The sequence below is a fragment of the Salvia hispanica genome, chromosome 4 (genome assembly GCF_023119035.1).
Source record: "Salvia hispanica cultivar TCC Black 2014 chromosome 4, UniMelb_Shisp_WGS_1.0, whole genome shotgun sequence".
In the NCBI taxonomy this organism is placed as follows: Eukaryota; Viridiplantae; Streptophyta; class Magnoliopsida; order Lamiales; family Lamiaceae; genus Salvia; species Salvia hispanica.
Window position 1 is genome coordinate 55,444,877 of NC_062968.1, and position 13,835 is coordinate 55,458,711.

At 34.1% G+C, this 13,835-nt stretch overlaps 1 protein-coding gene across 1 annotated transcript; it reads right to left on the minus strand.

Moving 5' to 3' along the window:
• Nucleotides 1-10,457: 10,457 nt before the first annotated feature.
• Nucleotides 10,458-12,267, minus strand: LOC125221442. Its single transcript, XM_048123562.1, has 2 exons — nt 11,674-12,267; nt 10,458-11,573 (listed from the first exon to the last, which is right to left on the minus strand). Exons 1-2 carry the CDS (start codon nt 12,265-12,267, stop codon nt 10,458-10,460), a joined length of 1,710 nt encoding a protein of 569 aa, XP_047979519.1.
• Between the last annotated feature and the right edge of the window lie 1,568 nt (nt 12,268-13,835).

The window sequence follows — 13,835 nt, forward strand, 5'->3', positions numbered from 1 at the left end:
AAGAGGGAAGAACCTGTCTTTTTTCGCAATGGGCTGCGTTTTAAGACTCATTTGAGTTCATGAGAATGGAAGAAGAAATATATAGCGAGTGCCGAACAACTCTTCCCCACGCGCGGTGGAGGAGTGTGTGGATTCATTTCTTTTATCTAGGTTTTTCTTTTTTTTCTCGAAATAGATAGGAATAAAATAGTACTCCTATCAATTAAGAAGTTAGTATTGCCAATAAAATAGTAACGAATATGGATTAATTATGCATAATATATGTTGGAACTTAGAAACACGCCAACAAATTAGCACTTAAATTAGAGCCATGATTTTGACCTATTTTGTAGAGTAAGAATAAAAAAAATATAAGTCTACTTGCACGAACGAGCAGGAACACGCACCACGGATGTGTTTGTACGTGCAATAGAGAGCGATATGCATAATTACATACATGTATATTACTCTGTGCATTGATTTATTAATTTGTGACAGTAAGATTGTAATTTTTGTACATTATTTAAGTTATAATTCATAATTTATGAACCAATATGAAAAGAATCCAATTGTGATTATTAATAAAAAAAATGACAAATTAATATAAAAGATGGGAAAATGAGTTGCAACCATTAAAAAACAATGTGATTTTTCGCGGGAAGAAAGAATTACTATGAGTTGGGGTTGAAAAGGAAAAGAATCAACTTATAAATTATAATCAATCGGTGTAATTCAAATAAACAAGAAATAAATTCACTAGTGAAATTTACAATGAAAAATACACTTAGATGGAAGTGAGTGTTAACAAAGTGAAAAAAATAGTCAACTTACCGTTATCGAATGGTCTAATTGGTATAACAACAATTTTTCAACCAAAAGACTATAATTTAAAATGTGTTTCCAGTCTTTAGTCAAATAACTATCTAATTCAAACAAACGAAAAAAATTAAATAATTTTCGTGTTGGAGGAAGAATAATCTTATTGTAAGACACAAATTGACTTAATGTGGCTGCTATAAGATCGATTGTCTAAATTGACTAAAATAATAATGGGCCTTTTATTTCCATGTGAAAAAAATAGTCAACTTACCATTAGTGAATGGTAAATTAGTAGTAACAATTTTATACTAAGTAGGACGGTAGGACTCTATGAAGATCACACCACCTTTGAACACATTTTCATCGGTAACATAAATTATTATCTAATTCAAATGAAGGGTAAAAATAATTAAATGATTTGGGTGTGAGAGAGAAGAGAATCGCTTTGCAAGGTTTAATTATCGCAACAATAATTGGATTTGTAAATAGTAATTCGGTTTAGTGATAATAAAATGCAAATACACTCGGTTGAGTAGGTGCACGCACGATGCACGCATAAAGAATCTTTATTCACAGGTCAGAAAATTCTCGAGTGAAGATTTTCTCTCTTGGCTTAGGTTATGAATATTGTTTCTTATGATTTTTCTAATTAATATATAAAATAAAAATTCAACCCAAAAAAATATGTGTGTTTACATATATATAAAAGAAAAATCACGCTAATCAAAACTAAAATCATGAACGGAAATTCTACCACGTTGAAAATTCAAGTCGATTTTACCAAATAAAAATAAAGCAAGATCCAAAATTCACGCATTCTCTAGAGAGAATAGATTTCTCACAAGTAAATCTAACTGAAAAATATTGATCCTCGATAAAATATAAGTATTCAATATACATACAACTCAAACCTGGCTAGTTTGTGACTTGGATCGACTCTTTTCCAATTTCGCTTATCGTCGGATAGAGCTTTTTTTTTGGAGAGAGAGAGGGGGTGATGCTTTTAATGAAAATGGAAGAAAAAGGAAAAAAAGATAGGTCTTTATAGAGCGACTAAAGAGGGATCGGAAAATAAGATGTTATTAATGATTTTTTGTGGCTATATGAAATAAGTTGTAGAAAATTATAATACCAGGACAGTTTATCTAATGGATTAGTTGACTTCGAACAAAATCACAAAAGTAAATATTTATCACTGTTATAGTTGTAATGTGATTGGGCGAAATTTATATATATACTGTCTAAAGGCAAAGCATGTAAGTAAATTTTATAGAAACTTTTATTTAATATAACAACAATATACCTTGTGACGCCACTATTACCTATTTGCAACTTATTCCAAAATATCTTTTTAAATAATTCAAAATATTAAATAATTTTAGTATTGATGATTTAATAAGCAACTATCAACCAGCATCCCATTGGGCTTACACTATAAGTCAAGAATAAGAAAAAAGGCCCATTAGATTAACTTCCACACAACAAAAATAATGTGAAGCTTTATGGGCCCAATAAATATATATATAGCCTATAAAGATCACAATACTTTTAAAGCGCATTTATATCAATAACACAAATTATATTCTAATTTAAACGAACCTAAAAAAGAATTAAATGATTTGCGTGTGACAGAGAAGAGAATTGCATTACCAGGTATAAAAAGAATCTTTATTAACAGGTCTGAAAATTACTGTACACACTCTCTCGAGTGAGGAATTTAGGTTACGAATTTTGTTTCTTTTATGATTTTTCTAATCTTACCCCTAAAGAAAAATTATGAACGAAAATTCTATCGCGCTAAAAAATCAATGCTATTTTACCAAATAAAATCTAATCAAGATCCAAAACTCATGCATTCTTTGGAGATAATCGATTTTTCACAAGTAAATCAAAATAAAAAAATATTGAACCTAAATAAAATATGGAATATATCAATAACATATAACACGAACCTGGCTAGTCTTCTTAATTAAAGAGCACAAATTGTGACTTGAATCTACTCTTTTCTATTTTTGCTTATCGTCAGAAAGAGCTATTTGGAGAATTGTAGGAGAGAGACGGTGAGAGAGAAAGGGGTGATGCTTTTAATAAAAATGGAAGGAAAAAAATAAATAAAAGGTAGGTCTTTATAAAACGAGATCGAAAAAATAAAATGAAATTAATGATTTTTTTGGTTAAATAAAAATAAGATATAGAAAATTATATTACCAGATCGTACATTTATTTAATGGACTATTTGTCTTCTAACAAAATCACCAACATAAATATTTATCGTTGTTAAAGGTGTATATCATTGGGAGAAATTTATATATAGTACTCCCTCCGTCCCGGAGTATTAGACTCACTTCTTTTGGGCACATGATTTAAGGAATTGATATTTAAATAATTAAAGTGGAGAGAGTAAAGTATGAAAAAGGGGAAAAGTAGGAGAGAGAAGAGATAAAAAAGTAGGCGGAGAATAAAATAAGATAGATACTTTTTGCTAAAAAAGGAAATGAGTCTAATATATTGGGACATCCCAAAAAGGAAAGTTGGTCTAATACCATGGGATGGAGGGAGTACTACTTATGAGTTTACTTTCCTTAAGTAAATTTTGGAGAAATTTGTATTTAATAAAACAAAGATATTCCTTATGAGGCGAGTATTACCTTTTTACATCTTTTTACTTACTTCAAATATCCTTGTAAGTAGTTCAAAATATTTAATAATTTAAGTAGAGATGATTTTAATTATTTTATAATGTTATCACCTTCAACCAAACTTGCAGCTCATTGGAAATGCGCTCATACACTATAAGCTAAGTACAAGAAAGAAAGCCCATTAAACTTTAGCAATCTCTCTCTCATTTTAATTTTTCAGGAAGAGACGCCGCTCATTTTAACATTTGTATAAAACAAACTTGATGTATATATAACTTTTCATATAGTATACTATACGTATTTTAATGTAAAATAATAAAGTAAGAAATCTATAGAAAAAAGTAACTAGGGAAATAAATTTATAATATATAAGGATTAACTTTGATAGACATAGGAAAAAATAGAAAAAATAAAATTATGTTGAAGGTATAACTTTTTATCATTAGGAAATCATAATGGATAAATAATTATTACGTGTGGCCAAAAACTCGATTAACCGCACCCCAAATAAAAATATTTCCCCAATATTACATTGCAAAAGTAATAGTCTCATAATTAATAATTTAAACTCCTTCACACTGGTCACTGGGCCATGAGCAACGGAGTTTTAAAAGGAGTTGGAGATATATGTGAACAAAATGTCAGAAATCTGATTCAAAGTAAATTAAAATTATAAATTTGATTTGGATTTTTTGAATTAAAGGTTCGAATCAGATTTAAAAAAAAATTTAGATAGTTCGGATAAGATTGCGTCAGATATTTTAAAAACTGAAGTATTCCAAAATTCAAAATATACATAATAAAATATACTCTATTTATATTTTAAAAATCATAACTATTTCTATTTTGGTACTCCCCTCTGTCCCTAAAAATTTGTCATCTATTTCCTTTTTCGTTGCTAAAAATTTGTCACCTTTTACTTTTACTATTTTTGATAGTAGACCCCATATTCCATTAACTCATTCCCATTCAAATTTTATTATAAAACTAATATAAAATAGTAAGAGCAACATACCACTAACTTTTTCAACCCACTTTCTATTACATTTCTTAAAACCCGTGCTGGGTCAAATGGTGACAAATTATGGAGGACGAACGGAGTATCCTTTAAAAGTATCAACTATACATTTTCATTTTAGTCTGTCTTTTAAAATTATGTACTTTTTCTTTTTATTTAATATTTATCTTACATTCTCACTTTACCAATTGCATATTAAGCTTGTATATTTCAAAAGAAACCTATTTTTAAAGGATGAATAAAATATTATAAATATAGTATAACAAATATAAAAATTTTATGCTAAAACAATTCTAATAGTAATATATAGTTTTGTACAATTTAAGATCAGATTTCATAATTCCAATTTGATTTTCAGATCAAATCAAATTAGAAGAAATTTCAATCCGAAAAATCGAATGCTCAGCAACACTACCTCTAACACTAATTCTATTCGCTGAATTTGGATACCATGATTGATGACTACGGCCGCCTTGTGAGGTCGTTCCCGCGGAGTGCGCCATGTGCCTGTTGGAATTCGAGGAGAATGAAGTGGTGCGGCTGCTCTGCCCATATGGACTGCGTAGACATGTGGTTCCGGTTGCACTCTTCTTACTGGAAGCAGCAAAAACAAAAAGACTGTCAGATAAATCTCCTCTTCCAATCCCGAGCTCAACATTGCTTGCTCATTCCGTCTTCCTTCTTCTTCTGCTTCTTGTTCACACTCAAGTATCCATGCGCAAAAGCTTCTAGAACTCTCATCGTTGGAGGCCTACGCCTCGTGCTAAACCTTGTTTGGTTCGAGCTAGCATTGTTTTTTGAAGCGATGATATCTTGCTCGTGATCAGCAGAAAAGGAGCCAGCCTCGGCCTCTGGAGGAAAGTTGAGGTCAATAAAAAACTGAGGTTCAATGTTGCTGCTACTGCTAGTGGATGGCAATATATCAACATTCTTGCTTACTTCCTCTTCATCTTGACCTCGAGTGGGGGGTTTCTTGTGCACTAACGCAGTTCTTGCATCAGGGGAAGTCGCACGAGCTTCTTCATCCCCAGCCATGGCATTATGGCCGCGTTTCTTGCCTGGTATTGTAGCCTCATCAAGCGTTTCACGACCGATCTCAGCTGCAGATGGGAAGGTTCTGAATTCGACTACCTTCCCATCTGGGAGGCCAGTATCCACAACAGTGAGGGAAAAACCGCAATGATTCTCATCATTAGGCAATCCACGTTGTTCTGCCTCACTGCTGCAACCAACGCCGCCTTGGTCGAGCTCGAGCAGGGCAGGCTCTTGAGCAACTTTTCTCAACACATCAGCCACAGTAGAAAAATATTGGTCACCTTTCACCAGTTCTCTCCTCGAAAATCTCTTCACTCCGGGGATAAGAAAAACTAGGGTAGGACTTGTATTTGAAGTAGCAACGTCTCTGTAGTTCGTGGCCTCCTCCGAATGCCAGCCACTTGCTAGGAGACGCGGCCAGACTGCCTCCCAGAACAGATCATTCGATCTGGCCTTGCTCAGCCGGTGCTCTCCACTCAACAAGTTCGATATCTCAGCTGTTGTAAGTGAGGTATACACCTTCTCTGATCGCATATCGTGGCGTGCCTTTGAGTGCCTCGTAGCCATTCCAGTGAGATCTTGATGTTCTCTCCCAATGCCAACGGCTTCCACGAGCAACTCTGTACCAATCATCGCCTTCAAACGGAAGGCATATTCTGCCACTGATATCTTTTCATTCTCAAATGATTTAGAAACCTAGAAAAAACAAACCAAATGCACAAAATCAGCACAAAAGTGCACTAAATCAGCACATTTCTGCACTATTATGTTTAGACGAAAACATCAGCAATAAGTACCTCCAATAGAGCATTCCGAGACTCCTCCCCTACACTTGGTAGCACCCTTGATAAAAATTCTTGCAGCCTTAGCCCATAAAACATTCCCCGGCCTAATTTGCATCTCTTGTGCTTAGCGCTGAACCATCTGCGATACTCCGGTGAAGAGTAGAACGCCCCATAGTAGTACGACTGCACAGCTAACATATCCTTCGTCCCAACAAATTTCTTTATCTCGACAAAGTTCTTTGTAAATATGTACAATCCAAGAAGGAAACAGCCCTTCTCAGCTTCAGACCAGCATTCATCACAGATTTCAGGCACCAAGCGATAGTCTTTACCACTGCGCTCGTCTATTTCATCCATCCGCTCAAGTGATCCCCTCATACCAGATTGCTCACTGCTTATCCATGCCAACTTTATACGCGAACCAATGTGGAAATTTTGCAGGGAATCCGCTCTGGTCTCATCATCTGCACAGTCCATTGAGTGAGACACAGTGTTCGAATCTCCAAGAAACTGAGGCAGTTCAGCCTGATATTCATCCCCAACTCGAGCTGCGTTTTTTGGCTCCCCAAACGAATCATATAACGAGGATGCAACATGATTCTCCGTACAATTAGTCATCTGCCAACTAAAGATGCATCAGTTTGTGCAATATTAAAATTAGATAAAATAGTACAATTAAGAAGTTAGTATTATCAATAAAATAACAAATATGGATTAATTGTGCATAATATATGTTAGAACTTAGAAACACACGAATAAATTAGTAGTACTACTTAAATTAGAACCATGATTTGACCTATTTTGTAGAGTAAGATTAAAAAGAATATGAGTCCACTTGCACGAACGCGCGGGAACTCGCACCACAGATGGGTTTGTGCGTGCGATTGAGAGTGATATACATAATTACAGACATGTATATTACTTTGTGCATTGATTTATTAATTTGTGACGATAAGATTGTGATTTTTGTACGAGCTTTTAAGTAATAATTCATAATTTATGAACCAATACGAAAAGAATCCAATTGTTATTATTAATAAAAAATGAAATATAGATAACAAATGAATATAACAGTTAGGAAAATGAGTTGCCTCACGAAAATGCAACAATTAAAATACAATGTGATTTTTCGCAGGCAGAAAGAATTACTATGAGTTAAGGTTGAAAAGGAAAAGAATCTGCTTATAATAAATCGGTGTAGTTCAAATAAATAACTAATAAATTTGACTAATTAAGTGCATGTAAAACTTACCGTTATTGAAAGGTCTAATTGGTATAAAAACAATTTTACAACCAAAAGATTGTAAAGTTGACAACACTTTAAAATGTGTTTTCAGTCTTTAGTTAAATAATTATATAATTCAAACAAACGAAAAAAATTAAATAATTGGCGTGTTGGAGGAAAAATAATCTTATTGTAAGATATTAATTGACTTAATGTGGCTGCTGTAAGATCGATTGTCTAAATTGACTAAAATAATAATGGGGCCTTTATTTCTATTTGACAAAAATAGTCAACTTACCATTAGTGAATTAGTATAACAATTTTATAAGTAGGACTGTAGAGAATCTATAAAGATCACACCACTTTTGAACACATTTTCATCGCTAACACAATTATTATCTAATTCAAATGAAGGGTAAAAGTAATTAAATGATTTGCGTGTGAGAGAGAAGAGAATCACTTTGCAAGGTTTAATTATCGCAAAAATCATAGGATTTGTAAATAGTAATTCGGTTTAGTGATACTAAAATGCAAATACACTCGGTTAAGTAGGTGCACGCACGATGCACGCATAAAGAATCTTTATTCACATGTCAGAAAATTCTCTCGAGTGAGGATTTTCTCTCTTGGCTTAGGTTAGAATTTAGGAATATTGTTTCTAATGATTTTTCTAGTAATTAATATATAAAAGAAAAATCCAACCCAAAAAATTATGTGTGTTTATGTATGGAGTATATAAAAGAAAAATCTCGCTAATCGAAACTAAAATCACATACGGAAATTCTTCCATCGCTGAAAATTCAATTCAATTTTACCAAATAAAAATAAAGCAAGATCTAAAACACGCGCATTGTATAAAGAGAAACGATTTCTCACAAGTAAATCAGACTGAAAAATATTGATCCACGATAAAATATAAGTACTCAATATACATACAACTCAAACCTGGCTAGTTTGTGACTTGAATCAACTCTTTTCCAATTTCGCTTATCGTCAGATACACAGCTATATTTTTTAGGAGAGAGAGGAGAGGGGGGCGATGCTTTCAATGAAAATGGAATAAAAAGGAAAAAAAAAAGGTAGGTCTATTTAGAGCGACTGAAAAGGGATCGAAAAATAAGATGTTATTGATGAATTTTTGTGGCTAAATTTATGTATATATATAGTCAAAAGAAAAAAGTATATAAGTTTAGTATCTTAAGTAAATTTTATAGAAACTTTTATTTAATAAGACAAAAATATTCCTTATGACGTCACTATTACCTATATGCATCTTTTGACTTATTTCAAAATAACCTTTCAAATAATACAAAATATTCCTTTAAAATTATTCGAAATATTCAATAATTTAAGTATTGATGATTTTATAATATTTTCCCGTTCAACCAACTATCAACCAACAACCCATTGGGCTTACACTATAAGCAAAGAATAAGAAAGAAGGTCCATTAGATTGACTTCTACACATCTTAAATAATGTGAAGCTTTATGGGCCCAATAGATATATATATAGCCTACAAAGTGCACAATACTTTTAAACGCATTTTCATCGGTAACACAAATTATTTACTAATTTAAATGAACCACAAAAGAAATTAAATGATTTGTGTGTGACAGAGAAGATAATTGCATTACAAAGTATAAAAAGAATCTTTGTAAACAGATCTGGAAATTATTGTATACACTCTCTCGAGTGAGGAATTTAACTTTAGGCTTAGGTTAGGATTTGTCTCTTATGATTTTTCTAATTTTACCCCAAAATAAAAATCATGAACGAAAATTCTACCACACTAAAATATCAATGCGATTTCCAAATAAAATCTAATCAAGATCCACGGCTCATGCATTCTTTAAAGATAATCGATTTTCACAAGTAAATCAAACTGAAAAAATATTGAACTTTAATGAAATATGGAGTATATCAATATATATACAACACGAACCTGGCTAGTCGTCTTAATTAAAGAACACAATTTGTGACTTGAATTGACTCTTTTCTACTTTTGCTTATTGCCAGAGAGAGCTATTTGGAATAATTCAGGGGAGAGAGAAAGAAAGGGGCGATGCTTTTAATGAAAATGGAAGAAAAAAGAAATAAAAGGTAGGTCTTTAAAGAGCGACGAAAGAGGGATCGAAAAAATAAAATGCAGTTTATTGCTTTTATGTTTAAATAAAAATAAGTTGTAGAAAATTATAATACCAGGTAGTACATTTTATTTAATGAATTAGTTGTCTTCCAACAAAATCACAAAAATAAATCTTTACCGCTGTTACCGATGTAATATGATTGGGATTAATTATGATTGGGATATGATTGGGATTAATTATGCATAATGTATGTTAGAATTTAGAAACACGCGAATGAATAAATTTACTAATTTAGAACCATGATTTGACCCGTTTTGTAGAGTAAGAATAATAAAATAAAAAAAAGTCCACTTGCACGAACTCACAGGAACACGCACAAATGTGCTTGTGCGTGCGATAGCGAGCGATATACATAATTACATTGATGTATTACTTTGTGCATTAATTTATTAATTTGTCACCGTAAGATTGTGATTTTTGTACATCTTTTAAGTAATGATTCATAATTTATGAACAAATATGAAATTTGGATGCCATTTTGACCACCGTACGGAAAGCGCATTAATCCGCCGCAACGAATTCCCCAATCTAACCCGAAACCGAATACCGTCGAAACCCTCCCACCTCAGACCCTTTCCCGTCATTAAACATACCTCCATCGGTTGGAGATTGACTTAAATTCTTGACTAATCATGCAAAATTTCATCATCAATATCAATGTTTCAGCTTTCAGCTCTCTCTCTCTCTCCCGAAATTGCGGACGAAAATCAAGAACGGGCGAGGGCGCCGGGGCGGGCGGGCCTACGCATACGCATCGAGCGAGAAGGCAATTATCATCACCATCGCGTCGTTCCTCGCCTTCACCGTTATCATGGTCGGCCTCCACCTCTACATTGCTTGCTCATTCCGTCTTCCTTCTTCTTCTGCTTCTTGTTCACACTCAAGTATCCGTGCGCAAAAGCTTCTAGAACTCTCGTCGTTGGAGGCCTACGCCTCGTGCTAAACCTTGTTTGGTTCGAGCTAGCATTGTTTTTTGAAGCGATCATATCTTGCTCGTGGATCATATCTTGCTCGTGATGAGCAAAAAAGGACCCAGCCTCGGCCTCTGGAGGAAAGTTGAGGTCAATAAAAAACTGAGGTTCAATGTTGCTGCTACTGCTTGTGGATGGCAATATATCAACATTCTTGCTTACTTCATCTTCATCTTGACCTCGAGTGGTGCGTTTCTTGTGCACTGACACAGATCTTGCATCAGGGGAAGTCGCACGAGCTTCTTCATCCGCAGCCATGGCATCATGGCTGCGTTTCTTGCCTAGGATTGTATCCTCATCAGTCGTTTCAAGACTAATCTCTGCTGCAGATGGGAAGGTTCTGAATTCGACTACCTTCCCATCTGGGAGGCCTGTATCCACCACAGTGAAGGAAAAACTGCAAAGATTCTCATCATTAGGCAATCCACGTTGTTCTGCCTCGTTGCTGCGACCAACGCCTTCTTGGTCGAGCTCGAGCAGGGCAGGCTCTTGAGCAACCTTTCTCAACACATCAGCCACAGTAGTAAAATATTGATCACCTTTCACCAGTTCTCTCCTCGAAAATCTCTTCACTCCGGGGATAAGAAAAACTAGGCTAGGACTTGCATTTGAAGTAGCAACGTCTCTGTAGTTCGTGGCCTCCTCCGAGTGCCAGCCACTTGCTAGGAGACGCGGCCAGACTGCCTCCCAGAAAAGATCATTCGATCTGGCCTTGCTCAGCCGGTGCTCTCCACTCAACAAGTTCGATATCTCCGCTGTTGTAAGTGAGGTATAAACCTTCTCTGATGGCATATCATGGCGTGTCTTTGAGTGCCTCGTAGCCATTGCAGTGAGATCTTGATGTTCTCTCCCAATGCCAACGGCTTCCACGAGCAACTCTGTACCAATCATCGCCTTCAAACGGAAGGCATACTCTGCCACTGATATCTTTTCATTCTCAAATGATTTAGAAACCTAGAAAAAACAACCAAATGCACAAAATCAGCACAAAAGTGCACTAAATCAGCACATTTCTGCACTATCATGTTTATACGAAAAGATAAGCAATAAGTACCTCCAATAGAGCATTCTGAGACTCCTCCCCTACTCTTGGTAGCACCCGAGATAGAAATTCTTGCAGCCTTAGCCCATAAAACAATCCCCGGCCTAATTTGCATCTCTTGTGCTTAGCGCTGAACCATCTGCGATACTCCGGTGAAGAGTAGAACGCCCCATAGTAGTACGACTGCACAGCTAACATATCCTTCGTCCCAACAAATTTCTTTATCTCGACAAAGTTCTTTGCAAATATGTACAATCCAAGAAGGAAACTGCCCTTCTCAGCTTCAGACCAGCATTCATCGCAGATTTCAGGCACCAAGCGATAGTCTTTACCACTGCGCTCGTCTATTTCATCCATCCGATCAAGTGATCCCCTTATACCAGATTGCTCACTGCTTATCCATGCCAACTTTATACGCGAACCAATGTGGAAATTTTGCAGGGAATCACCTTTGGTCTCATCATCTGCACAGTCCATTGAGTGAGACACAGTGTTCGAATCTCCAAGAAACTGAGGCAGTTCAGCCTGATATTCATCGCCAACTCGAGGCGCGTTTTTTGGCTCCCCAATCGAATCATACAACGAGGATGTAACATGATTCTCCATACAATTAGTCATCTGCCAACTAAAGATGCATCAGTTTGTGCAATATCAAAATTAGATAGGAATAAAATAGTACAATTAAGAAGTCAGTATTACCAATATAATAACGAATATGGATTAATTGTGCATAATATATGTTAAAACTTAGAAACACACGAATAAATTAGTAGTACTACTTAAATTAGAACCATGATTTTGACCTATTTTGTAGAGTAAGAATAAAAAAAATATGAGTCCACTTGCACGAACGCGCATGAACACGCACGGATATGTTCATGCGTGCGATAGAGAGCGATATACATAATTACAGATATGTATATACCTTTGTGCATTGATTTATTAATTTGTGACTGTAAGATTGTGATTTTTGTGAATCTTTTAAGTAATGATTCATAATTTATGAACCGATATGACAAGAATCCAATTGTGGTTATTAATATAAAAAGAAATATAGATGACAAATGAATATAAGAGTTGGGAAAATGAGTAGCCTCAACATTTAGAAAACAATGTGATTTTTCGCAGGTAGAAATATTTACTGAGTTAGGGTCGAAAAGTAAAAAAATCAACTTATAACAAATCTGTGTAATTCAAATAAATAACAAATAATTTCGACTAGTGACGTGCGTGTAAACAAAGTGAAAAAAAAGTCAACTTATCGTCGTCGAATGGGCTAATTGGTATAACAACAAATTTTCAATTATAAAGTTAACAACATTTTAAAATGTGTTTTCAGTCTTTAGACAAATAATTTATATTATTCAAACAAACGAAAGAATTAAATAATTTTTGTGTTGGAGGAAGAATAATCTTACTGTAAGACATTAATTGACCTAATGTGGCTGCTATAAGATTGTCTAAATAATAATGGGGCCATTATTTCCATGTGAAAAAAATAGTCAACTAACCATTAGCGGATGGTAATAGTAGTAACTATTTTATAAGTAGGACTCTATAAAGATCACACCACACTTGAAGACATTTTCGGTAACACAATTATTATCTAATTCAAATGAATGACAATAATAATTAAATGATTTGTGTGTGAGAGAGAAGAGAATCGCTTTGCAAGGTTAAATTATCTCAACAATTATATAATTTGTAAATTTTAATTCGGTATAGTAATAATAAAATGCAAATACACTCGGTTAAGTAGGTGCACACACGATGCACGCATAAAGAATCTTTATTCACAGGTCAGAAAATTCTCTCGAGTGAGGATTTTCTCTTAGGTTAGGATTTAGGAATATAGTTTCTTATGATTTTTCTAGTAATTATATAAAAGAAAAATCCAACCCAAAAATTTATGTGAGTTTACATATGGAGTATATAAAAAAAAAAATCACGCTAATCAAAAATAAAATCACAAATGGAAATTTTACCATCGCTGAAAATTCAATTCGATTTTACCAAATAAAAATAAAGCAAGATCTAAAACTCACGCATTCTCTAAAGAGAAACGATTTCTCACAAGTAAATCAGACTGAAAAATATTGACCCTCAATAAAATATATGTACTTAATATACATACAACTCAAACCTGGCTAATTTGTGACTTAAATCGATCTTTT